Genomic DNA, 24,165 nt, shown 5'->3' with positions numbered 1-24,165 from the left:
TGCTTTCAGCACGCAACAGCATTGTTGTGTTGTGTGGATTCACCTCTGCAAACTCATCACTGTTTCACCATCAGGTTTCTACTTAGACAATAACAAAGGAAGCAGTTCCCAGGAACTACTTCCTGTCTTGTTAACATAAGAGTACGTTGCCCTTCAAAGCACCTCCACTTCTCCTCTTATTAGAGGACTGCCTTATTATTAATCTGCTAATTCTGTCAGTTGATGAAAGAAAAATGCTTGATCTCACCTGAGAGTTTCCAGTGTACAGCGTGGACTCTTCAGTCCTTCAGACAGAAGCTTCACGCCTGAATCCTTCAGGTTGATGTTACTCAGGTCCAGCTGTCTCAGATTAGAGGTCTGAGAGCTGAGACCTGAGGCCAGAGCTTCACAGCTTCTCTCTGACAGGTCACAGTGACTCAGTCTGAAAAATAACAGATAAACAATTACAAAAATAAAACACTTATGTTGAAGTGTAATGAGATACTATTATATTTAGCAATATTTCATCTTGTTTTGTCAGGAAACTGAGCACTGATGCAGAGCAACATGTGGAGAGAATCAGAGGAGAAGAAGTGAAGAGAGAACAGCAGTAAAACAACACTGAATTGTTCAGTGTGCTTTTGATATCAACAGAATGTGTCAAATTTCTTTATTTTGTATTTGTTTTAGTAGAATTGATGATTATCACTTAGATAACAACCACAGGCCAGGTCTAAATTGCACTTTGGTGACAGTTACACCCAGAAATATTTCAGAAACGTGGACAATTTGTGCTCCATTGTATTCAGTATTGAACAAACTGAGTACCGATGACCACTTAATATTTTTGATATTTTATTTGAGTTGTTCCACCTGATCTGTGTTAACTAGAATAAACATTTAAAAGCTAAAGCTATGATCACATATGTACTTACAGAGCTTTGTTGGAGGCTTTGACCACTGGCAGCAGCCTCAGTAGAGCCTTTTTAAAGGCTCATGTTCTCACTTAGATCACTTTATAGCTGTATATCTCAAATTTCTGTAAAGTTATTTATTTCATATTCTGTATAGTTTTTCATATTTATATCCTGTTCATAGCCTGTACATAGCTTTTACTCACTACAGCCTGTACATACTTAGTTATAGAATATTCACAACATACTTCATACCGTGTACATTATAACATACCATAATAGACCCATTTCTGTAATATACTTACATATCTATACTATTGCTAATATATATTGTAATATACCTATATCACTAAAGCACTTCTGGATGGATGCAAACTGCATTTCGTTGCCCTGTACCTGTGCATGTGCAATGACAATAAAGTTGAATTCTATTCTAATTCTATTCTATTCTATTTATTTCTACTTACATTTCATTCTGGGAAAAATGGGGATTACTTTGAAAACAGAAAGTATTTTTCCCAAAAATCAGCCCTGGATTAGTAAATCACTCCAACATGTTCTCAGGCAGAAGAAGCTGTCTTGTTATGAGGGAGAGAAGAAAAGCAGCTAAAATCAGGTGTAAAAGTAAAGCAGAGGATGAGCTGAATAAAGGACACTCAAGGCTGGCTTGGAAAGGAATGAAGTCCATGGTGGGGATGCAGAACAAGGAGCAAAGATGAATGTGATGCTGAATCAGCAGAAGACTTGGACTCATTGGATTCCAGCTTTTTTTTTTATTGACATTTTAGAATCACTATACAATACCATCAACTTCAGCTTTCTTTCAGTACATATATTTTTTTCTTTTTTTTCTATATTTAAACAACTAAAATATCCATACAATAAGAATGAAAGAAGAAGAAAAGAAAAAGAAGCAAAACAGGAAACAACAAACAACATAAATAAAAAATACATAAGGAAAAAGAAAAAGGAAAGAAAAAGAAATAAATAAATATAGGGAGTGTGTTTTTGTTTCCATTAATGTAACTAATTTTTCCTCTAGTCTTCTAGTAGTTAACAAAGTCAAAATCTAATGCAAAAGCAAAAACTAATTAGTCTGCCTTCCTCCATTACCACACATAAAGCTGTTAATCCTTTATATGTCCAATCTTTGAATCTGGTGTCCAATTTATTTGGAGCAAAATGTGTGTCATATGCACACCACTTAAGAACTGCTATATCCTCTTCTAGTTTATATTCTTTTATTACTGTTTCCCAAATTTTAAAAGTCAACTTGATCCATGGATTTTCAATAGTTTTTATTGAATTTTGCAAGCTTCTGTCTGCTATAATAGCTTATATGGGGATGGAGGTCAGACTCTCCTCAATAACTTTCCATTGAGCGTCATATGAAGGATTACATCAGCATATCATAGGCCTTAATTGTGCTGCCCAATAATATTCCCTAAGAGAAGGTAAGCCCCACCCCCTTTTCCTTTGTTAAGTTGTAGGGTTTTAAATCTAATTCGGGGCCTTTTTCCTTGCCATATGTATCTTGACAAAATTTTATCCCATTCATTAAACTGTTTCTGGTTAATTTCTATTGGTAATGTTTGAAATAAATATAATAATTTAGGAAGAATATTAATTTTAATTGAGTCTATTCTCGAATATAAACTTAAATATGGAATTAGATTCCATCTCGCTATATGTTCCTTAATTTTTTTCTGTATTGGTAAATAATTTCGTTCTAATAGTTCTGTAAGATCCTTCGGTATTATGACTCCTAGATATTTAAAGTACTCTGTTTGCCATGCTAATTGATACTTATTTTTAATTTCTTCTGATGGAATATAGTTGTACTTAAGCAATTGTGTTTCACTCATATTAACCCTATATCCAGATAGTCGACCAAAGTATTCAAATGATTGCATTAATTTAGGTAAAGAGTTTGATGGTTGACCCAAAAATATTAAAATATCATCTGCATAGCAGGCTAATTTATGCTCCTTTTCATGGATATTAATACCTTCTACTTCTTTATTTTGTCTTATATATTGAGCCAATGGTTCCAGATATAACGCAAATAATAATGGTGAACACGCACAGCCCTGCCTTGTTCCTCTTTGCAGCTTAATACTATTTGATAGGTAGCCATTAATTTTAATCCTTGCCGTAGGGTTATCATAAAGTGCCTGTATTGTCTTAATTATATTTTCGTGAAAGCCAAATGTATGCAAGACTCGGTAAAGAAAGTTCCAATTAACTGAATCGAATAAGAGATAATTGCTTCTTTGCAGCTAGAAGGTACTTGAGCCTTCTTTAGGATCCAATTCATTGTTAGAAGCATCACTGGTATTAATTCTTCTTTTAGCTCCTTGTACCATTCTGCCGTATATCCATCTGATCCTGGAGATTTATTTATTTTAACTTTACTTATTGCTATTCTTAGTTCCTTTTCTGTTATATCTTCAATCAAAGTTTTATTCTGTTCTTCATTCAGTACTGGTAAATCAAGAGAATCTAAAAAACTGTTAATTTCAACTATACTACTCTCTGTGTTATTAGCATACAGAGTCTTATAAAATGTTTCAAATGCACTCTGAACTTCTATTGGTTTATTTTTTTATTAGTTTTGTCACTGGATGTTTAATTTTGTGAACTGTATTATCTGCTATTTTCTTTTTTAGTTTCCAGGCTAATACATTCTTTGCTTTTGATCCTCCCTCATAATACCTTTGTTTAAGAAACATTAATTTTCTTTTAATTTCATATGTGGTCAAATCATTTATTTCATTTCTTGTTTTCCTAATTTCCTCCAATATATCCTGAGATGTTTTTCTTTCATGCCTTTTCTCTAATTCTTATTTTGTAGCTCTTCTAATTTCTTATTTCTCATATTTTTCTTATAAGAGGATATTGCTATAATTTTCCCTCTCAGGACAGCTTTTAAGGCATCCCACAGTATAGGACGAGACACCTCACCATTGTCATTAGTTTCCATATAGAAGTGAATCTCTTTCTTAATTTGTCCTTTAAAGTGAGGATCATTCAGTAAGCTTGAATTTAATTTCCAATTATTGAGTTTTGGTTGCACGTTTAAATCAACAGACAGGTATACTGGTGCATGATCGCTTAACTCTATTGCTCCAATTGCACAAGTGTTTATTTTATCTTTATTTTTCCCAAAAGTTATGAAATAATCTATTCTTGTGTATAACGAGTGCGGTGAGGAAAAATAAGTATAATCCCTTTGGTAGGGATGCAAGTCTCTCCATATATCAATTAGTCCCACCTCCTTCATCAATGTATTTATATTCTTAATTAATGTTTTAGTATTCTGTTCTTTTCTATTGGAAATATCTAGCTTTGGTTGTAGATGTATATTTAAATCTCCTCCGCAAATTAGGAAACCTACTGTCTCTGTTACCATCACATCTATAATTTTCTTAAAGAAATAAATATCGCTTCCAGGGGGTGCATATATATTTAACAACGTGACTGGGTTCCCCTCAATGTTTCCCCTTACCAAAATATAACGTCCCTCTTTATCACTTATCTCGGATATTTTTTCAAAGAGTAATTTGCTTGATAACAGGATAGCCACTCCTCTCCTTCGTCCAGTTTTATAGGAAGAGGAGAAAACTGTTGTATAACCCATTCTTTTCAGTTTTTCATGCTCCTTACAGTCTAGATGGGTTTCCTGTAGATACACTATTTGTACTTGTTCTTTCTTCATTTTAGTTAAAATTTTATTACGTTTAATTGGATTCGACAGGCCATTTACATTATATGATATGATTTTTACCTTATCTTTAAGCATACCCTTACTATTTGAATATTATTAATGTAACAACGACATGTACCATCAGACCACTCCCTAAACATACATAAGCAAACATTAATATTAACATTAAAGCTGTATAAAACAACAGCTACAGAAATAAGCTTTATTTGGTCAAAGAAAAAAAAAAAAAAAGACTTCCAACTGTGGGGTCCCCGATATGACCCTAAGTAAGCCCCGATAAAAGAGGGGGCTTCGAGGGGGGCCTCTCTCACCTCTATGTGAGACAGGGCCTTCCTTAGCCAGCAGGCCAATGTCCATTCTACTAATAGCATAGGTAGCACGTCCACCTATTTTCAATTTCTGCATTGCCACTTCAGTATATTATTTCGAGATAAGAAGTCTTTACCAGTGTATATGGCTATAGCTTGATTCCAGCTTTGATATCATTGATTTCAATGAAGAGCTTTGTGATTGTAGCAAAGGGCTGGTAGCTCTGAGAGTCCCACTGATGAGGCGTTTGTGAAGGTTCGCAGTTATCTAAAGAGCTTAGAAAAAAAGGCATCTGGACTTCTTTAAGTTTTTTGAAGACGTTTCGCCTTTCACCTCTCATCCAAGAAGCTTCTTTATTTCTAGGGTCAAATGGTGGAGAGTCCCAGATTAGCCTGTGTACAAACAGACTTCAGCCATATGAGAGTGAGTGTGAGTGAATGAGAGCACACACAGGACACTCTGATCTCTGAATGTGTGTGACGCAGTGAAAAAGAGGATTGTACTGGATATACTGTGACTGACAAACAGAGTTTAAAGAGAAAGGTGTTTGGATTAAAATGGATTATGCTAAAGTGAACGTGCTAATGAAATCTGAACTGACTGAAATGTGAAGTGAAGATAATTCAGATGTAAAAGAGACAGAAACTGATAATAAGGTGAGGCTGAAGATCAGTGAAGGGCATGTAAACACCTGATTGGTTGACTAGATATCAGATCGACAGTTTCACAGTTTTCCCTGTGGATTATAACTTTAAGAAGATGTGACATTCATCAAGGAATCCTGCTCTCTGGATTATTTCCATGAACACTGAGCTGGATCACATCTACAGTGCTGGAAGTGCCCGTCTCACCACCAACCTCTCTGTGCACATTCACTTTTCAACCCTTTGTGAGACACTAAAGGTGTAAATCTGAGTATTTATCTATGTTAGTCCGAACACCTCTAATAGGTTGGTTTAGTCTTTCCAAGTCATATCTTCCCTTAGATCTGCGGTCCAGGATCCTAAAATCATCCTAGTTTTACAAGCACTACAATCTAGAGGAGAGCTGCACTACCAGGTGTGACTGATGAGATCTGACCTGCAAGGATACTCATGTTTATGTATATCAGGACAAGCAGGGAAGACCTGGACATCAACTCTGTCAGGCTGCCTGAGTCCTCTCACCCACATCAGCTCAGAACTCTGCATTATCTACTGAGTCAGACTCAGTGGATCAGGGATCAGAAGTTCTACAAAGAGTAGAACCAGACTTCCTGTATAGAGGTGTGTGGGCCTACTGATCCACAGTGTCAGCACAACTTTCACATCATATTCATCTCAGCACAACTAAAACATGTGACTGACCTCAGAGTTTCAAATCGACATCGTGGATTCTCCAGAAGAACACACAGCTGCATCACTCCTGAATCCTGCAGGTTGTTGTAGGTTCCACTCAGGTCCAGCACTCTGGGATACGAGGGGTTGGACTTCAGCGCTGCTGCCAGATAATCACAGCTGATCTCTGACAAATCACAGTCCCACAATCTGTATAAAGAATGAAAGATGTAAGTTTATTAGACAAAGTGTGAGCTTGAAATCATTCAGTGTTTCATCATCTGTTCAGAGCTGAAGAAGGTTCAGAATGTAGAAGTTTAGAAAATGGAAACTCCAAACAGCTGAAGCCAACAGGAAGCAGCTTCAAACAAACAAGAGAAAAAAATGAATTTTTCACATTGAAGTCGTACATTTATCATAAAGTTGTCAAGTTTTGCCGTGTGAAATAAAAAAAAACTGAACAGGAATCCTCAGAGTTGAACCCTCTGCACAGAGGTTCAGGTTCCTGTTCAGGTCCCAAAGTGCAGAACAACAAGGTTTCAAACAGCTTCGTTCCAGCAGCATCAGCCACAGAAATGCAGAGATAATTCTTTGGATCTCTTGGTTGTGTTGTATGATGCTGTGTTTGCATATCTGGTGTCTGTGTTGCTTTGTGAGGACGGATCATTTACTGCAGCTCCAGATAAACGGAGCTGGACCTGAACCTGGTAGCTTCACTTAGAAGACACTTGTGACGGGAACGTCAGGTCAAAAAAGTGCCCCTCCGACAGCCAAACCCATCTGTTCTCTGATTGGATAGTTACATTTGTGATTGACATGACATTGACCAATCAGATGAAAGGAAGAAAAATAGGGTCAAAATTCGTACTTGTAACTTGCAGGGTTTTTTTTTGGCTAAGTCCACACACAAATCTTTTTTACACACACACAAATCTTTTTTACACACACACACAAATCTTTTTTTACACATACAAAGTTTTTTTTCACGCACACACAAATCTTTTTTACACACACACAAATCTTTTTTACACACACAAATCTTTTTTACACACACACAAATCTTTTTACACACACAAATTCTTTTTACACACACACAAATTCTTTTTACACATACAAATCCTGATTTACAATTACAAAATATTTATGACCACATTTTGAGCCCATACAAATGTTCTGCAGACGAGTCCATGCGCTCACAACAAAGCTCAGTGTGGACGACGCTGTGCACGCTCCAATGCTGATTGGTTAGAAAGTGGGCGGGAACAGGGAAGAGAGCGACAGCAGTGTTCAGCACAAACACGAAGGACCAAAGAAGAAGAACATGACAAGCTCAGATGGAGGCTGCAGTGGACACTTTTCATTGTTTTAACATTCGCTTTCACTTCAGCTTCACCAACAACAGCACAAGCAGAGCAGCCCACTGACTGCGTGGCCGTGACGGCGCCCCCTGGTGACTGTAAACCACTACAACATGTAGACGGCCGTCTGCTGCTCATTTCTTTGCCACCATCACAGGAGCTCTTTATCATGTTCTACACTCTCATTGGTTCTTTGTGTGCTTGTTTTTTACAACAGTAGTCATTGTGATTGTTCAAAGAAAGACAGTCAGCTGTGACTAAATGTAGCTCCTACAGCAGTGATTGGAATAACTACTGAAGCTAATCCAGTATCAAAGCTCAGGAATCAGCAGCTCCCACCTCGTTTTCTTTGAACAACTATTTTTAGCTGCTGTGTTTTTGTGTTTCTGCGGACCTCAGACATCCTGCTGCTCTGGAGAACTGAAGCTCTAAAGGCTTCAGCCTTTATCTCCAAGAAACAAAGCTGATCATGGAGACCCAGCAGGTCAGCTGATCTGTGGACAGCACCAGCATCTTTAAATAAGTCTGAGAGGTGAGCAGTCTTTGGAAGCCTTTACTGTCTGATAGTCTCAGAGCAGGATTTGGATCATTATTTGGCTTTTCTTCTATTATTATGTTTAGTTTCTGCTTCACAGATATTCTCTGAGATGTTCTCTGAAATGTTTCCCACTGTTGGACAAACTTTCACAGTTTCTTCATAAAGGAGATCTCCTGTGCAGTCCATCTGCCTCATAACTTTTGCACTGTCCACTTCCTGCTGTGACAAAACAAATTTCCCACGTGTGGGACTAATAAAGGTTATCTTATCTTATCTTATCTGTGATAATATGTTAAACACTGAATCATAATCAGAATCAGAAAGAATCAGAAAGGGTTTATTGCCAAATGTTGAGCAGGTTTACAACATTAGGAAATTGCTGCGGTGCTTCAGTGCAAACATGCTGTCATAAAAAATATAAAAATAAGAATAAGAATTAAAAGTGCTAAGTACATAGATATATACATGATATATACATGAGTGCAGGTGGTGATCAGTGCCAAACATGGAATGATGCAGTGACACAGCGTAGGGTGTTAGTGGTGGGAACAGTCGTACGTTTATTGTTCATGTGTCCGACAGCAGAGGGGAAGAAACTGTTCTTATGGCGAGAGGTTCTGGTGCGAATGGACCGGAGCCTCCTGCCTGAGGGGAGCAGGTCAAACAGACTGTGTCCAGGGTGAGAAGGGTCAGCTGAGATCCGAGCTGCACGCCGCAGTGTCCTGGAGGTGTACAGGTCCTGCAGAGATGGGAGTCTGCAGCCAATCACCTTCTCAGCAGAGCGCACAACACGCTGCAGTCTCTGTTTGTCCCTGATAGTGGCTCCAGCGTACCACACGGTGATGGAGGAGGTGAGGATGGACTCGATGATTGCAGTGTAGAACTGCATCATCGTCCATGTTGGCAGGTTGAATTTCTTCAGCTGCCTCAGGAAGTACATCCTCTGCTGGGCTTTCTTGATGACGGAGGTGATGGTGGGTTCCCACTTCAGGTCCTGGGTGATGGTGGTACCCAGGAAGCGGAATGAGTCCACAGAGGTGATGGGGGTGTCAGACAGGATGATGGGGGGGGAGTGGAGCTGTGTGCTTCCTGAAGTCCACAATAATCTCCACTGTCTTCTGGGCATTCAGCACCAGGTTGTTGTGGCTGCACCAAGACACCAGACGTTCAACCTCCCTCCTGTAGGCAGACTCATCCCCGTCCGAGATGAGTCCAATGACGGTGGTGTCATCTGCAAACTTGATTAGCTTGACAGACTGGTGGGTGGAGGTGCAGCAGTTGGTGTACAGGGAGAAGAGCAGAGGAGAAAGAACACAGCCCTGAGGGGAGCCGGTGCTGATGGTCCGGGAGTCCGAGACATTCTTCCCCAGCCTCACGTGCTGCTTCCTGTCCGTCAGGAAGTCAGTGATCCACCGGCAGATGGGATCAGGCACATTCATCTGGGAAAGCTTGCCTCGGAGATGGTCTGGAAGGATGGTGTTGAAGGCAGAGCTGAAGTCCACAAACAGGATCCTGGCGTAGGTTCCTGGGGAGTCCAGATGCTGCAGGATGAAGTGTAGGGCCATGTTGATGGCGTCATCTACAGACCTGTTGGCTCTGTATGCAAACTGCAGGGGTCCAGGAGGGGGGCCGTGAGGGTCTTGAGATGGGAGAGAACCAGGCGCTCAAATGACTTCATGACCACAGATGTCAGAGCCACGGGTCTGTAGTCATTTAGTCCAGTGATCCTAGGTTTCTTGGGGACAGGGATTATGGTAGAGGACTTGAAGCAGGCAGGCACATGACATGCCTGCAGTGAGGAGTTGAAGATGCCAGAAAACACTGGGGCCAGCTCGTTTGCACAGTGTCTGAGGGTGGCAGGAGACACACCGTCTGGGCCGGGAGCTTTCCGAGCATTCAGACTCCTAAACTGCTTCCTCACATCTGCTTCATGAATATGAAGAGTTGTGGTGGGAGGAGGTGGTGTGAAATCCTCTTTTGTGTGGGGTGAGGAGGGGGGTGTTGTAGGTGAAGTGTTTGAAGGTGGTGATGGCTCTATGGAGGGGGGAGAGGTGGGGGAATTAGTGTCCAAAGTGCTTCTATTGTTGGGGCCGTTGGAGGTGTGAAGGCTGCCTGATGGCTCGTCAAAACGGCAGTAAAAGTCGTTAAGGGTGTTGGCTAAGAGCAAGTCGTCAGTGGAGTGGGGGGTTTTAGGCTTGTAGTTGGTGATATTCCTAAAACCTTTCCACACAGAGGCCGAGTCATTCTCTGAGATCTGCTGCTGCATCTTCTCAGAGTGCTGATGTTTGGCAATGTCCACTTCTTTAGTGAACCTGTACTTGGCCTCTCTGTAGCAGTCCCTGTCTCCGCTTCTGAACGCCTTTCTCTTTTCCAGCCACAGCTTTTTGAGTTTAGGAGTGAACCAGGGTTTGTCATTGTTATAACTCACCCTGGTGCGTGATGGCACAATGCTGTCCTCACAGAAGTGGATATAGGAGGTGACAGTGTCCGTAAACTCGTCCAAGCTGTTAGAAGCAGCCTTCATTGTGTCCCAGTCTGTGGTCTCCAAACACGTGCGAAGCTCCTCCACAGCCTCGTTGCTCCACAGTTTTTTGGTCCTCACGACAGGTTTGGAGAGCTTCAGCCTCTGTCTGTACGCGGGGATTAGGTGGATAATGACGTGGTCAAAAAGTCCGAGTGAAGCGCGGGGCACCGCGCGATAGGCCCCGCTGATCGTGCTGTAACAGTGGTCTAATGTCCTCTCCTCTCTGGTCGGGCATTTAATATACTGCTTGTATTTCGGAAGCTCATGGCTCAGATTGGCTTTGTTAAAGTCCCCAAGAGCAATGATGAGAGAGTCCGGGAATGTCCGCTCCATGTGCAGTATCTGCTCCGCGAGTGCGCACTGAGCTGCCTGCGCATCCGCATCCGGCGGGATGTAAACAGCGGCCAGGATGAATGAAGCAAACTCCCGCGGAGAATAAAACGGTTTGCAGTGAATAAAAAGGTATTCCAGAGAGGAAGAGCAGTGCTGAGCAATCACTGTTACGTCTGTGCACCAGCCTCTATTAATGTAGAAGCAGACACCTCCACCTTTGGTCTTACCAGAGAGAGAGGCCTGCCGGTCCGCGCGCAGCAGATGAAAGCCCTCCAGCTTTAGCGTGCTGTCCGGGATGTCCTCACTGAGCCACGACTCCGTAAAACATAAGACACAGGAGGAGGCAAAGTCTCTGTTCATGCTTCTCATCAGGGCCAGTTCGTCTATCTTATTCCTGAGTGAGCGTACATTGGAAAGGAAGATCCCAGGAAGAGCAGTTCGCAGTCCACGTCTCCTCAGACGCACGAGTGCGCCGGCTCGCTTACCTCTCTTTCGGCGTCTCACTTTCCTGGTCAGAGTCTGCAGTAAATCTGCCGCAGATGCGACAAATATTGGAAGAAAATCCACAGGTGTAGTAGTCCTGTAGTTAAGGAGCTCTTCTCTGGTGTAAGAATATCCAGAGGAGTGCCCAGACACAGAAGTTATGCACAGAATTATGATTCATATCTGAATGTACTGACTGTTAATTATTGATGAGAACATAATCAGTAAATATAAATATGTTTGAGTTTGGCTTTGATGAATCAGAATAAAAGTAATAAAATAATGATTTTAGAGACAGGCCTAACTCAGGCCAGCTGACAGCCTGTGTACAAACAGACTTCAGCCATATGAGAGTGAGTGTGAGTGAATGAGAGCACACACAGGACACTCTGATCTCTGAATGTGTGTGACGCAGTGAAAAAGAGGATTGTACTGGATATACTGTGACTGACAAACAGAGTTTAAAGAGAAAGGTGTTTGGATTAAAATGGATTATGCTAAAGTGAACGTGCTAATGAAATCTGAACTGACTGAAATGTGAAGTGAAGATAATTCATTATTTACTGAGTCAGACTCAGAGGATCAGGGATCAGAAGTTCTACAAAGAGTAGAACCAGACTTCCTGTATAGAGGTGTGTGGGCCTACTGATCCACAGTGTCAGCACAACTTTCACATCATATTCATCTCAGCACAACTAAAACATGTGACTGACCTCAGAGTTTCAAATCGACATCGTGGATTCTCCAGAAGAACACACAGCTGCTTCACTCCTGAATCCTGCAGGTTGTTGTAGGTTCCACTCAGGTCCAGCACTCTGGGATACGAGGGGTTGGACTTCAGCGCTGCTGCCAGATAATCACAGCTGATCTCTGACAAACCACAGTCCTTCAATCTGAATAAAAAATGAAAGATGTAAGTTTATTAGACAAAGTGTGAGCTTGAAATCATTCAGTGTTTCATCATCTGTTCAGAGCTGAAGAAGGTTCAGAATGTAGAAGTTTAGAAAATGGAAACTCCAAACAGCCGAAGCCAACAGGAAGCAGCTTCAAACAAACACAACAAGAGAAAAAACTCTGAATCTTTCACATTAAAGTCGTACATTTATCATAAAGTTGTCAAGTTTTGCCGTGTGAAATAACAAAACTGAACAGGAATCCTCAGAGTTGAACCCTCTGCACAGAGGTTCAGGTTCCTGTTCAGGTCCCAAAGTGCAGAACAACAAGGTTTCAAACAGCTTCGTTCCAGCAGCATCAGCCACAGAAATGCAGAGATAATTCTTTGGATCTCTTGGTTGTGTTGTATGATGCTGTGTTTGCATATCTGGTGTCTGTGTTGCTTTGTGAGGACGGATCATTTACTGCAGCTCCAGATAAACAGAGCTGGACCTGAACCTGGTAGCTTCACTTAGAAGACACTTGTGACGGGAACGTCAGGTCAAAAAAGTGCCCCTCCGACAGCCAAACCCATCTGTTCTCTGATTGGATAGTTACATTTGTGATTGACATGACATTGACCAATCAGATGAAAGGAAGAAAAATAGGGTCAAAATTCGTACTTGTAACTTGCAGGGGTTTTTTTTGGCTAAGTCCACACACAAATCTTTTTTACACACACACAAATCTTTTTTACACACACACAAATCTTTTTTACACACACACAAATCTTTTTTACACATACAAAGTTTTTTTCACGCACACACAAATCTTTTTTACACATACAAATTCTTTTTACACATACAAATCCTGATTTACAAGTACAAAATATTTATGACCACATTTTGAGCCCATACAAATGTTCTGCAGACGAGTCCATGCGCTCACAACAAAGCTCAGTGTGGACGACGCTGTGCGCGCTCCAATGCTGATTGGTTAGAAAGTGGGCGGGAACAGGGAAGAGAGCGACAGCAGTGTTCAGCACAAACACGAAGGATCAAAGAAGAAGAACATGACAAGCTTTTAGAGACAGGCCGAACTCAGGCCAGCTGACAGCCTGTGTACAAACAGACTTCAGCCATATGAGAGTGAGTGTGAGTGAATGAGAGCACACACAGGACACTCTGATCTCTGAATGTGTGTGACGCAGTGAAAAAGAGGATTGTACTGGATATACTGTGACTGACAAACAGAGTTTAAAGAGAAAGGTGTTTGGATTAAAATGGATTATGCTAAAGTGAACGTGCTAATGAAATCTGAACTGACTGAAATGTGAAGTGAAGATAATTCAGATGTAAAAGAGAGAGAAACTGATAATAAGGTGGGGCTGGAGATCAGTGAAGGGCATGTAAACACCTGATTGGTTGAGTAGATATCAGATCGACAGTTTCACAGTTTTCCCTGTGGATTATAACTTTAAGAAGATGTGACATTCATCAAGGAATCCTGCTCTCCGGATTATTTCCATGAACACTGAGCTGGATCACATCTACAGTGCTGGAAGTGCCCGTCTCACCACCAACCTCTCTGTGCACATTCACTTTTCAACCCTTTGTGAGACACTAAAGGTGTAAATCTGAGTATTTATCTATGTTAGTGCGAACACCTCTAATAGGTTGGTTTAGTCTTTCCAAGTCATATCTTCCCTTAGATCTGCGGTCCAGGCTCCTAAAATCATCCTAGTTTTACAAGCACTACAATCTAGAGGAGAGCTGCACTAACAGGTGTGACTGATGAGATCTGACCTGCAAGGATACTCATGTTTATGTATCAGGACAAGCAGGGAAGACCTGGACATCAACTCTGTCAGGCTGCCTGAGTCCTCTCACCCACATCAGCTCATCAACTCTAAACAGGAATGAGCAGCTCATTTCAAAATAAAAGGTTGGAATTGTAAAGAAAACAAACAGAGCTCATAAACTGAAACTGATTTCATTTTTCAGCTGGAACATTTTAGTTGTTCCTTTTTCAATACATACATAATTATATTTACAGTAAGTCTTATCATTCCCCTTTTCCCTGCCAGTCACCGCTAATGTTTCATGTGTCTGAGCGAACACACAAACTCCCTGAGCGTCCCTTGGACCACTGTGAGCAACAGCAGACGTGTGCACTGTGGTCACACCAGCATCTTATCCATCCAAGTTACATGGTTTATTAAAGTAATCAAATTACAGCATTTACATTTATGTTAGACTACTTTTAATTAACTGCTTTAGCCCACTTACAATGAAAATTAAAAACAACCTTGTTCATGACCTGTAGCATGTTAACACTATTGGAAGTAAAAATAACTTGAACTCCAATTTTGAAAACACAACTTTATTTTTTCTATTTTTATAAAGCTCTGACTTGTATTATGAGTCTGTGGTCTGGGAGAGAGTCTGTAACTCTGTCTGCAAAATACAGGATATAATGACCAATGTTGGGCAGTTAATTATATAGTTACTTCTTCAAAAAAGTTACTGAGTTTTGCAAACAACAGAGTTTGTTGCAATAAATACTGAATACTATCGTTGTTATAAACAACAATACTATTCAGGAAGAAAACCAAACATTGCAGATATTTTATCATAGCTCAGGTTTTACGTGGTCGATCAACACAATTTAAAAACTGGTATAAAGTCCACACTTTTTCCCTCAGTTGCTCCGTCTGTCCTGGTCACATCTCCAATGGTTGTACACGTTGTCATTAACGTGGCTTCACCTCATCATCAGCCACTTTGCTCGCTATAACACCATTGTCGGCACATAAGGACGCTGTCATAGCCTGTCAGCGACGTTGATTAGCTGCGTATATACGAATGTGAATCGCATCATTGGCTGGACTACGGGATAAGGTGGCATCGTTCTAATCCCATATAGGAGCAGCCAGTCACTGACTAACACTGCAGAACAGAATTGTTAAAGATTTAATTTTAATTTCAATTGAGATTTGATTTTTTTTTTGTGTGCAACACAGATTTTCTGTGTGCAGAGACGTCCCAGCAGCGCACAGTTGCACGACCGCAGCTTAGAGGGAACATTGGGCACCACCACAGTTCACTTCAACAAAACTTTACTTCAGATTTGTTTTCATGTTTTGATCCAGTGATGAGAGCCGTTTCCCCCATGTCCAGTCCTTGTACTAAGCTAGGCTAAACATGTCCAGGGCCTGTCTCTGTGCAGCCTTTAATCTGATGTTAATAAGGTAGAAATGGAGGAAGAAGAAAATGACTTCATCAATCAACATGCAGCTACCAACCCAAATGGTGAGGTGGTGGTTAGTTATTACTGTTGTTTATGACCCCCTACATTATCCTACATTCAAATATATTCTCCAGCTACAATAGTGTTTGTGTTCCTAAAAGGATTTCATGAACGTGTTATTGTTCATGTCACATCTGTATGAAACAAAGAGGAAGTGAGGTTTATCCTTCATGATCACAAACTGTTCCAGCATGTAAACCTGAGATCTGTGTGGAGCAGCTGACCTGTACGATGTGCTCAACACAAACATTATTTACCATCAGTTACTGTGTGACTGAACCACGTGGGTGTATGAAACATCGCTTTTAGTTTTAATAGCACATGGCAACATTCAGACGTGAATCTATACAGTAACACTTTGATTTGTTACAGTGAGGAGACTGTTGAAGGAACGATGAGGGGAAACTGTAACAGCAGCAACAGAAACCAGGAGACAAAGCTGAGGTCTGGGTTCCTCTATGCTACACACAGCCTCATGCTCCTGGACTTTAGTAAACACATAAATGTCTCCAAGTACACTTACTTCAGAAACTCTATTAAACTCATTACAAGTTTACTTCAGCTTTAAATTACTCACAACATCAGCACACATGAGTAAACAAAGTAACTCACAGCTACTGTTCACGTTTAGTCATCTTTAATACAAATATACCTCATTATTATGAATCTCACAGCTACCTGCTCATTGAACTGAACAATAATTCTGTTTGACCATTAAAACAAAATATGTGACTGTAAAAAATCTTCAGACAGTAATTAAGAATCTCCTAAGCAATCCAAAGATAAAGAAAAGTTCACCTGCCAATTCTATAAAGCTTGGTTGTTTATACAATAATATCATTTAATGATATGTTTGGATCCTGACCTGAGAGTTTCCAGTGTACAATGTGGACTCTGCAGTGCAGCAGACAGAAGCTTCACCCCTGAATCCCGCAGGTCATTGTTACTCAGGTCCAGCTCTTTCAGACTAGAGGACTGGGAGTTGAGAACTGAGGACAGAGCATCACAGCTTCTCTCTGAGAGGTTACAGCCACTCAGTCTGGAAGAAAACAAACAAACAATTAAATCAGTCAAATGAAACATTTTTAATGCCAGCATGCAATACAATTATTGGTTAACTAAATAGCTTCAATAAAACACAACTCTTCTTCTATAGCAGCACTTACTCCTTGCAAGCTCCACCTGCTCCACCATCTGAGTCAGAAGACATGAAAACAAACTGTAAATCTAGTAGAAAAATGATTGGAAATCTTCTCAGATCCATTTGTACATTTAGAGCCTGATCCTGAAATATAGCAGCACGGACATTCACAGCAGCAAAGGGTTCTTGTTGATCTGAGCTGGCTTGGCCCTGGCTTATTGAAGATTAAAGAAAGCAGAATCAGCTGTTCAAACCCCCACAAGGCTGCCCGCTGTGACTGAAACAATGGGACGGGTCGTGACTTCTCAAAATGGGCTCATTGAACGCAGCACGGATAAGATCTTGAAGAAGCTCATGGCGGTCGTGAGTTCTCAGACTTTGCTCTTTGAGCGCAAAACTGATAACCTCTCGGAGAAGCTCGTGGCTCTCCAACGGGAGATTGAGAGACGAGTGACGGACTGTTAGATCAGCTGTGAAATTGACATGCAGTTGTTCGCACCAAAGAAAGCCACCATCATTTCATGCGGCTAACATACCGGCGCCAGCTGTGGTCTCAAGGCTGGAGCTGAACATAACAAATCTCACCCTGATAACAGACGGTGTTTAGACTGTTCCTTCCCATCCTAAGCATGCTTATCCCCTCCCGGTGCAGACGGTGGGTCGAGGGGACCAGCGCAAATGCTGCAGGCCCGGGTGCGCTGTCTACACCGGCTGTCTCTCACCTTTTACCCATCCCTGTTGCTTGTCATGTGTTTCTATGGCGCATTAAGAGTTTTCATGTGCTCTGCACTAAGGTCATTTTTTTTGTCTGTTCTCAAACTGATCTCCCTGTTGAAGCTCAGTCTGGGAGGAGTTCTTTTTTCTCCTCATCTTTCCTGATGTTGTGCATTTTCTGCTGTTCGGTTCCGGGTCGCTGCTCTAGCGGCTGACCGGCCAGCTACCTAGCCTGACCCGTCTCCCCAATGTGATGTTTGTGTATTGTATGTATGGTTGGAAAGCTCAGTATCCTAATTGCCCCTTGAAAATAAATACAGTGTTCTGAATCTGAATCTGAAAAGATTACAGAAGACGACTCTGTTCAGTAAATATTACGCTCATGCTGTCACCAAATACCAAAGGTAGGTAAAACTCTGGTTGTTGCAGCCATCCAGTATGACATGCTTTGTACTGTTCTGCTGCAGTTTGTGACACCTGGTTGATGAGTTGTGAAGGATGATGAAACAAACGCTTCACTCAATGTTTTTCTTCTAAACTGGATGTAATTTGGGCAGCCGATAGTTTGTCTTAATCTACCCCAGCTGCAAATAGGAACACAACAAATAAATAACTTTACCCACTTGGATCCTTATCATTCAAGATTGTGAAAAGATTCTCTACTCAGAGAATACTGGAGATTTTAGATGAGAGAGATGGAAGATGATGAAGGGGAAGAGTTTTCAGAACTCGAGGCCTTTTGTCTTCACTGTACAGGACAAAGAAGACAGGAAGGGAGGGAGAAGTGAGGAGAATAACACACAGGAAATGGTCTTGGGCAGACTCAAACCAGGCCCTGGAGTCACGACTCTAACCTTCAGTGCATGGGTCACCTGCTCAGCCAGGTAAGCTACAGCAGTCAGCAGTGTGTGAGTTAATTTGAAGACAATGATGACTATAAGTCAGGTAAAAAAAATACTATCATCAACTAGAGCTGGGCGATATGAGATTTTTTCATATCACGATATGTTTTTTTCATTTCAGTCGATAACGATATCTATCACGATATAAGCCAAATAACTATATTTGTAAGATTTAAATGTGCCGTTGCTCACAAGTAAAATGTGAAATAATCAGCAGCTTGTTTTTATTTAAATATTTATTTCCCATAATAAGTTCAACAGGGTAGATGTACTTAAGGAACATGAGACTTTTTCAGATAAATAAAGGCAAATATTGCAAACTACACAAAAGGCAGCCGCTAAAGCGTTTAAGTTTCAAAATAGAACAAATGAAACTGACTAAATTGTCAATTCCACTTAGAAACAAAGTATTAATTCTAAAAATAAATCTTAGTTTGTTTTACAGAAGAACAGACAAAACTAACTTTTGTCAATATCAAATAAACTGAGAACTAAAAGGAAATTCTCAATCTCTCCTTGTTGTATAGCTTAGCTTTTCAAACAGTTTTAACAGTTACTTTAGTCTGACAAAAGCCGAATGACGAATTAGTGCTTCCATTCAGAGACTGAGGCTACGTCCACACGTACACGGGTATTTTTGAAAACAGAGATTTTCCGTTTTCTTTTTAAAAAATAATCCCGTCCACACATAAAGGCAGAAATGAAGGAAAACGCTGCTATGAACATGCCAAAGCAGCAGGTGGCGCTAGATTCCTAACCGTGCAGAAATGTTGGCCAATCAGAAGTCTAGAAGCCTCGGTGGGAAAAAGTAAACAAAGCTGCGGCATAGAAGCAGAACCGAGTCGTATGTGTGGAGGGACAGTAACTGTGTGTATATGTAAGCATTTAAACACTGCAGAGAGTAGAATTAACAGTAACAGTATTGTAGAAATTCATTTCACCGAAACAATAACGTGGCGCACAGTGTGACGCATGCACCAGTTTATTGTATTTCCAGACTTGCTTTCGGCACAATTTACAGTGCACGCTACTCTGTTTTTTGTCAGACTTGAAATAGCCGAAATACCTTCACACTACGGAACTTCTTTGGCTCTTCCGTTCGACAATCTCTCCGGCATTGGAACCATCATCTGTTTTCTCTTCGGTCACGCTCAGTTGATTTTTCTAGTCGGCACACTCATTTCCTCCATTACGCGCTGGCTCCATTACCTGCTGGCTGCTTCCCAAACAAACACACGTGCGGCTTGGCACTTGTGCTGTACATAACAAGTCACGCGACGTGACGCTGCGGCTGTGATTGGTTCGGCTCTGCGCTACTTAATTTGGATTGGCTGACCTTTTTTTTTTTTTTTTTTTTTTTTTTTTAAGAGGACAAGAGCGGCGAGGTCTATCGCGATAGCTTAATTTCTCTATCGAGTAAAAGTTATATCGCGATACATATCGTTATCGTTCTATCGCCCAGCTCTATCATCAACCAACAAGGGGAAAACATTGAGCTTGAATGACCAAGCTTTGACCAAGTGTGGCTCACTCCTCGGTCTTCTTGCACAAGGAGTGAACCACCCTGCATGGCTATCAATGTGGTGCAACCAAGGCCATCATACAGTACAGGCCATCCAAGCTGATTTTAACTTTTCCTCCCAGATACCACCTTAGAAATCATCTAGATTAGGATATGTTGGCTGTTCTAGATCCAATCACAACAAACAGAGAGCTGTTGTGTGTCCAAGGTGAACAGGAAGAATATATACATGCATCAAGTCAATAAAGTCAGAAGGTTTGCTTTAGACTGTGCTGCAGTTTATCATCAAAGACAAACAGGCACCATGCTGCCAACAAATGGCATCAAGTCTGACTTGAGGTTTTTTTGTTCTTTTTTTTAAATCAAGATTAAATTTTATAGCAACCACAGCAGAGATAACCAGGGAAGGTGTGCTTGAGGGGATATAGCTACAACAGCTGGTTTCAGACTGAAGATGAACTGAGGTGCTGCACCCAAGTCTGCAGGTTCAGGGAGGGACAAACATCTGCTGCAACCAGATTGGAGTGAGAGGAGAGAGCAGGCCAACAACAACAAAGAAACAACAAACACACTGTGGAAGACCGAAGCAGAGTTTAGTTTAAAGTGGAACTAAGGATGTTTCTCTGGCTGCCAGGATTCACTGAGTAATTCAAATGCTTTCTTTAATGCATGACCCACCATGCATGTAAAAGCAAGTGTTTCACCAACATTTGTGACTAAAATAGACCTGCAGTAGAAATGTATCTAGGAGCATGCATGTGAATATAAAGTATCACAACATCAGGCACATGCAGCCTAAGTGTGTAAACAAAGACTGATAACATAACAGCAGCAGTGATGATCAGAGTTTATGGTGAATCCAGCGTCTCGAGTTCTGGAGGCATCAAAGAGGTCACAGTTGTATTGGAGAAATCCCAAAACTTTACAAATTCATACAAAGACAGAAAGCCTGGTGAAATAAATTACTGACACAGTTGGATGTTAAAAGTAAAGACATGAGTACAAATGTACTTACAGGGCTTTGTTAGAGGCTTTGACCACTGGCAGCAGCCTCAAAAGAGCCTTCTCTGAAGCAGAGTATTTCTTCAGGTCAAACACATCCAGATCTTCTTCTGATGACAGTAAGATGAAGACCAGAGCTGACCACTGAGCAGGAGACAGTTTATCTGTGGAGAGACTTCCTGATCTCAGGGACTGTTGGATCTCCTCCACTAGAGAACGATCATTCAGTTCATTCAGACAGTGGAACAGATTGATGCTTTTCTCTGCAGACAGATTCTTACTGAGCTTCTTCTTGATATACTGGACTGTTTTCTTATTGGTCTGTGAGCTACTTCCTGTCTGTGTCAGCAGACCTCGTAGGAGAGTCTGATTGGTCTGCAGTGAAAGACCCAGGAGGAAGCGGAGGAACAAGTCCAGGTGTCCATTTGGACTCTGCAAGGCCTTGTTCACAGCACTCTGGTGAAGAGATGGTTTAAACCACCAGGAGGTTGTTTGTTGTTGTTCCAGCAGATTGAGTCCAGAGTTGATGAAGGTCAGATGGACATGAAGAGCAGCCAGAAACTCCTGAACACTCAGATGGATGAAGCAGAACACCTTGTCCTGGTACAGTCCTCTCTCCTCTTTAAAGATCTGTGTGAACACTCCTGAGTACACTGAGGCTGCTCTGATATCGATGCCACACTCTGTCAGGTCTGATTCATAGAAGATCAGGTTTCCTTTCTGCAGCTGATCAAAAGCCAGTTTTCCCAGAGACTCCATCATCTTCCTGCTCTCTGGACTCCAGTGTGGATCTGTCTCAGCTCCTCCATCATACTTGACCTTCTTCACTTTGGCCTGAACCACCAGGAAGTGGATGTACATCTCAGTCAGGGTCTTGGGCAGCTGTCCTCCCTCTCTGGTTTCCAGCACATCCTCCAGAACTGTAGCAGTGATCCAGCAGAAGACTGGGATGTGGCACATGATGTGGAGGCTTCGTGATGTCTTGATGTGGGAGATGATCCTGCTGGCCTGCTCCTCATCTCTGAATCTCTTCCTGAAGTACTCCTCCTTCTGTGGGTCAGTGAACCCTCTGACCTCTGTCACCATGCCAACACAGTCAGGAGGGATCTGATTGGCTGCTGCAGGTCGTGTGGTTATCCAGAGGCGAGCAGAGGGAAGCAGTTTCCCCCTGATGAGGTTTATCAGCAGCACATCCACTGAGGTGGACTTTCTAGGGTCAGTTAGGATTGTAGTTTTGTGGAAGTCCAGAGGAAGTCGACACTCATCCAGACCATCAAAGATGAACACAACCTGGAAGTCTTCAAAGCTGCAGATTCCTGCTTCTTTGGTTTCAGTAAAGAAGTGATGAACAAGTCCCACCAAGCTGAACTTTTCCTCTTTCAGCACATTCAGCTCTCTGAAAGTGAATGGAAATATGAACTGGATGTCCTGGTTGGCTTTGTCTTCAGCCCAGTCCAGGCTGTATTTCTGTGTTAAGACTGTTTTCCCAATGCCAGCCACTCCCTTTGTCAGCACTGTTCTGATTGGTTCGTCTCTTCCAGGTGAGGCTTTAAAGATGTCTTCTTGTCTGATGGTTGTTTCTGGTCTGTCTGGTTTCCTGGATGCTGTTTCAATCTGTCTGACCTCATGTTCATCATTGACCTCTGCAGTCCCTCCCTCTGTGATGTAGAGCTCTGTGTAGATCTGATTCAGGAGGGTTGGGTTTCCTGCTTTAGCGATGCCCTCAAACACACACTGGAACTTCTTCTTCAGGGTGGATTTAAGGTTACGATGACAAACTGCAGCTTGAAGTTCTGAATGAGAAGAAAAATAAACACTCAATTCCAAAAAGAACTAATCTTTAAAACATGTTGCTCCATCTTCCATCTCTGGAAAATGTTCATTTATCCAGCAGCTTAAATCTTTAGATAAATCCTCTTACTGCTCTGCAGACGGTCAGCCAGCTCCTCCTGCTTCATTCTCCTCAGGAAGTCCACTGTGATCTTCACAAATGCCTCTCTGCTGCTGCTCCTCTGACTCTCTAAGCATTCTGGGTAATCTGGACTCAGAACCTTCTGGATCTTCTTCAGCTCGTTCTTCACAAAAGTGATGATGTTGTCCTCCAGCAGCTGGAACAGAATATTTATGAATGAGCCAATCAGACTGAAATCATGGAGCCAAACATCAGATCCATGTTGGACACACTGACGATCCACTGGTCTACAAAGAGCAGCATGGAGATGACTGTGAACAGAACAGATGTAACAGTAGTTGTTGTACATGTACAGACCATAAATATGGAGTCCAGCTGTGTTTGATGCTGCTGGGCAGACTGACCACTGGGAACCTCTGAGCTCTGCTGCTCCACTCTGTGGAGGAACCATGAAGGATTAGATCAACACAGGATAAAGATCCAGGAGTTTCTGCTCAAATAACTTCATCTGAATCAAGTCTGTCAAGTTTTAAACTCTCAGATTGTGAACATATCAGTAATTCTGTTTTCATGGACGTCCTTTCAGTGGTGATGTCAGGGATGATTTTGAAGAAGCTCATCAAACTGAACCATCAGCAGATCACTGCTCCAAAACCAGAACATGATCCGAGTCTCCCTCCACCACCAGAACACCAGCTTTACTAACGTGGTAGATCAGTGTAGTACAGATCAATAACTGATGAGTCATTTGATCAAAATCACTGAGTGCTTCACGTCTGACCCTCTGATGCTTCTGTAGACATTTTGCATATTTAATGAATGTCTGACAGTTTTACATTCATTCTATGAACACAGTGGAAATGTTGTGTTATAGTCTCCATGTTGTTTCCAGCATCATAAATTCTTCAGTTCAGAAAATTAGATTCTTTCTTCACAGCTGAAAAACAACAACATTTATTCTCTATTGAAATCTGCATCGTCCACTCCAAAGGTCACAATCTGAAGGTAACATCTGGTTTTGTTCCCTGTGGTTAACTCTGAGCATCAGTATGGTGGGATTTATCCACTACATCCACACCACTGTGGTTCAGTGTTGTCCTGATGGAGTAACAGCAGCCAGTATGATCCAGGCTTTAGCTGCTGGGTCTCTGTGTGACCTCTCAGACTGTTTAACAGATCAGACACAAAGAGAATCAGAGCAGCTCTGTTCTTTAAAGACAAACATGAACCCACTCAGGTCACACTTTCCCCACAGATATGAGCATCACTGTCCTCAAACAGCAAATGACCAAGTCGAACATTTGGATCT

At 41.6% G+C, this 24,165-nt stretch overlaps 1 protein-coding gene across 2 annotated transcripts in view; it reads right to left on the bottom strand.

Annotated features, from left to right (window-relative positions):
• LOC309702165 (NACHT, LRR and PYD domains-containing protein 3-like) overlaps positions 1 to 24,165 on the bottom strand; it is a 217,121-nt gene that overhangs the window by 14,352 nt on the left and 178,604 nt on the right. The window contains exons 5-9 of one of the 2 annotated variants that reach the window (XM_082526622.1): positions 23,214 to 23,292; positions 22,866 to 23,052; positions 20,958 to 22,737; positions 16,529 to 16,702; positions 248 to 421 (exon numbers count right to left, since the gene is read on the bottom strand). In XM_082526622.1, coding sequence (XP_082382748.1) covers positions 248 to 421; positions 16,529 to 16,702; positions 20,958 to 22,737; positions 22,866 to 23,052; positions 23,214 to 23,292 — 2,394 coding nt within the window. Of the gene's footprint in view, positions 1 to 247; positions 422 to 9,713; positions 10,772 to 16,528; positions 16,703 to 20,957; positions 22,738 to 22,865; positions 23,053 to 23,213; positions 23,293 to 24,165 lie in introns of those variants that run through there. The other variant, XM_082526621.1, reaches the window with a different exon arrangement.

The sequence above is a fragment of the Aulonocara stuartgranti genome, assembly GCF_965226115.1.
Source record: "Aulonocara stuartgranti genome assembly, chromosome: 3".
NCBI classification, from domain to species: Eukaryota; Metazoa; Chordata; class Actinopteri; order Cichliformes; family Cichlidae; genus Aulonocara; species Aulonocara stuartgranti.
This window is presented reverse-complemented; position numbering and strand designations above follow the sequence as displayed.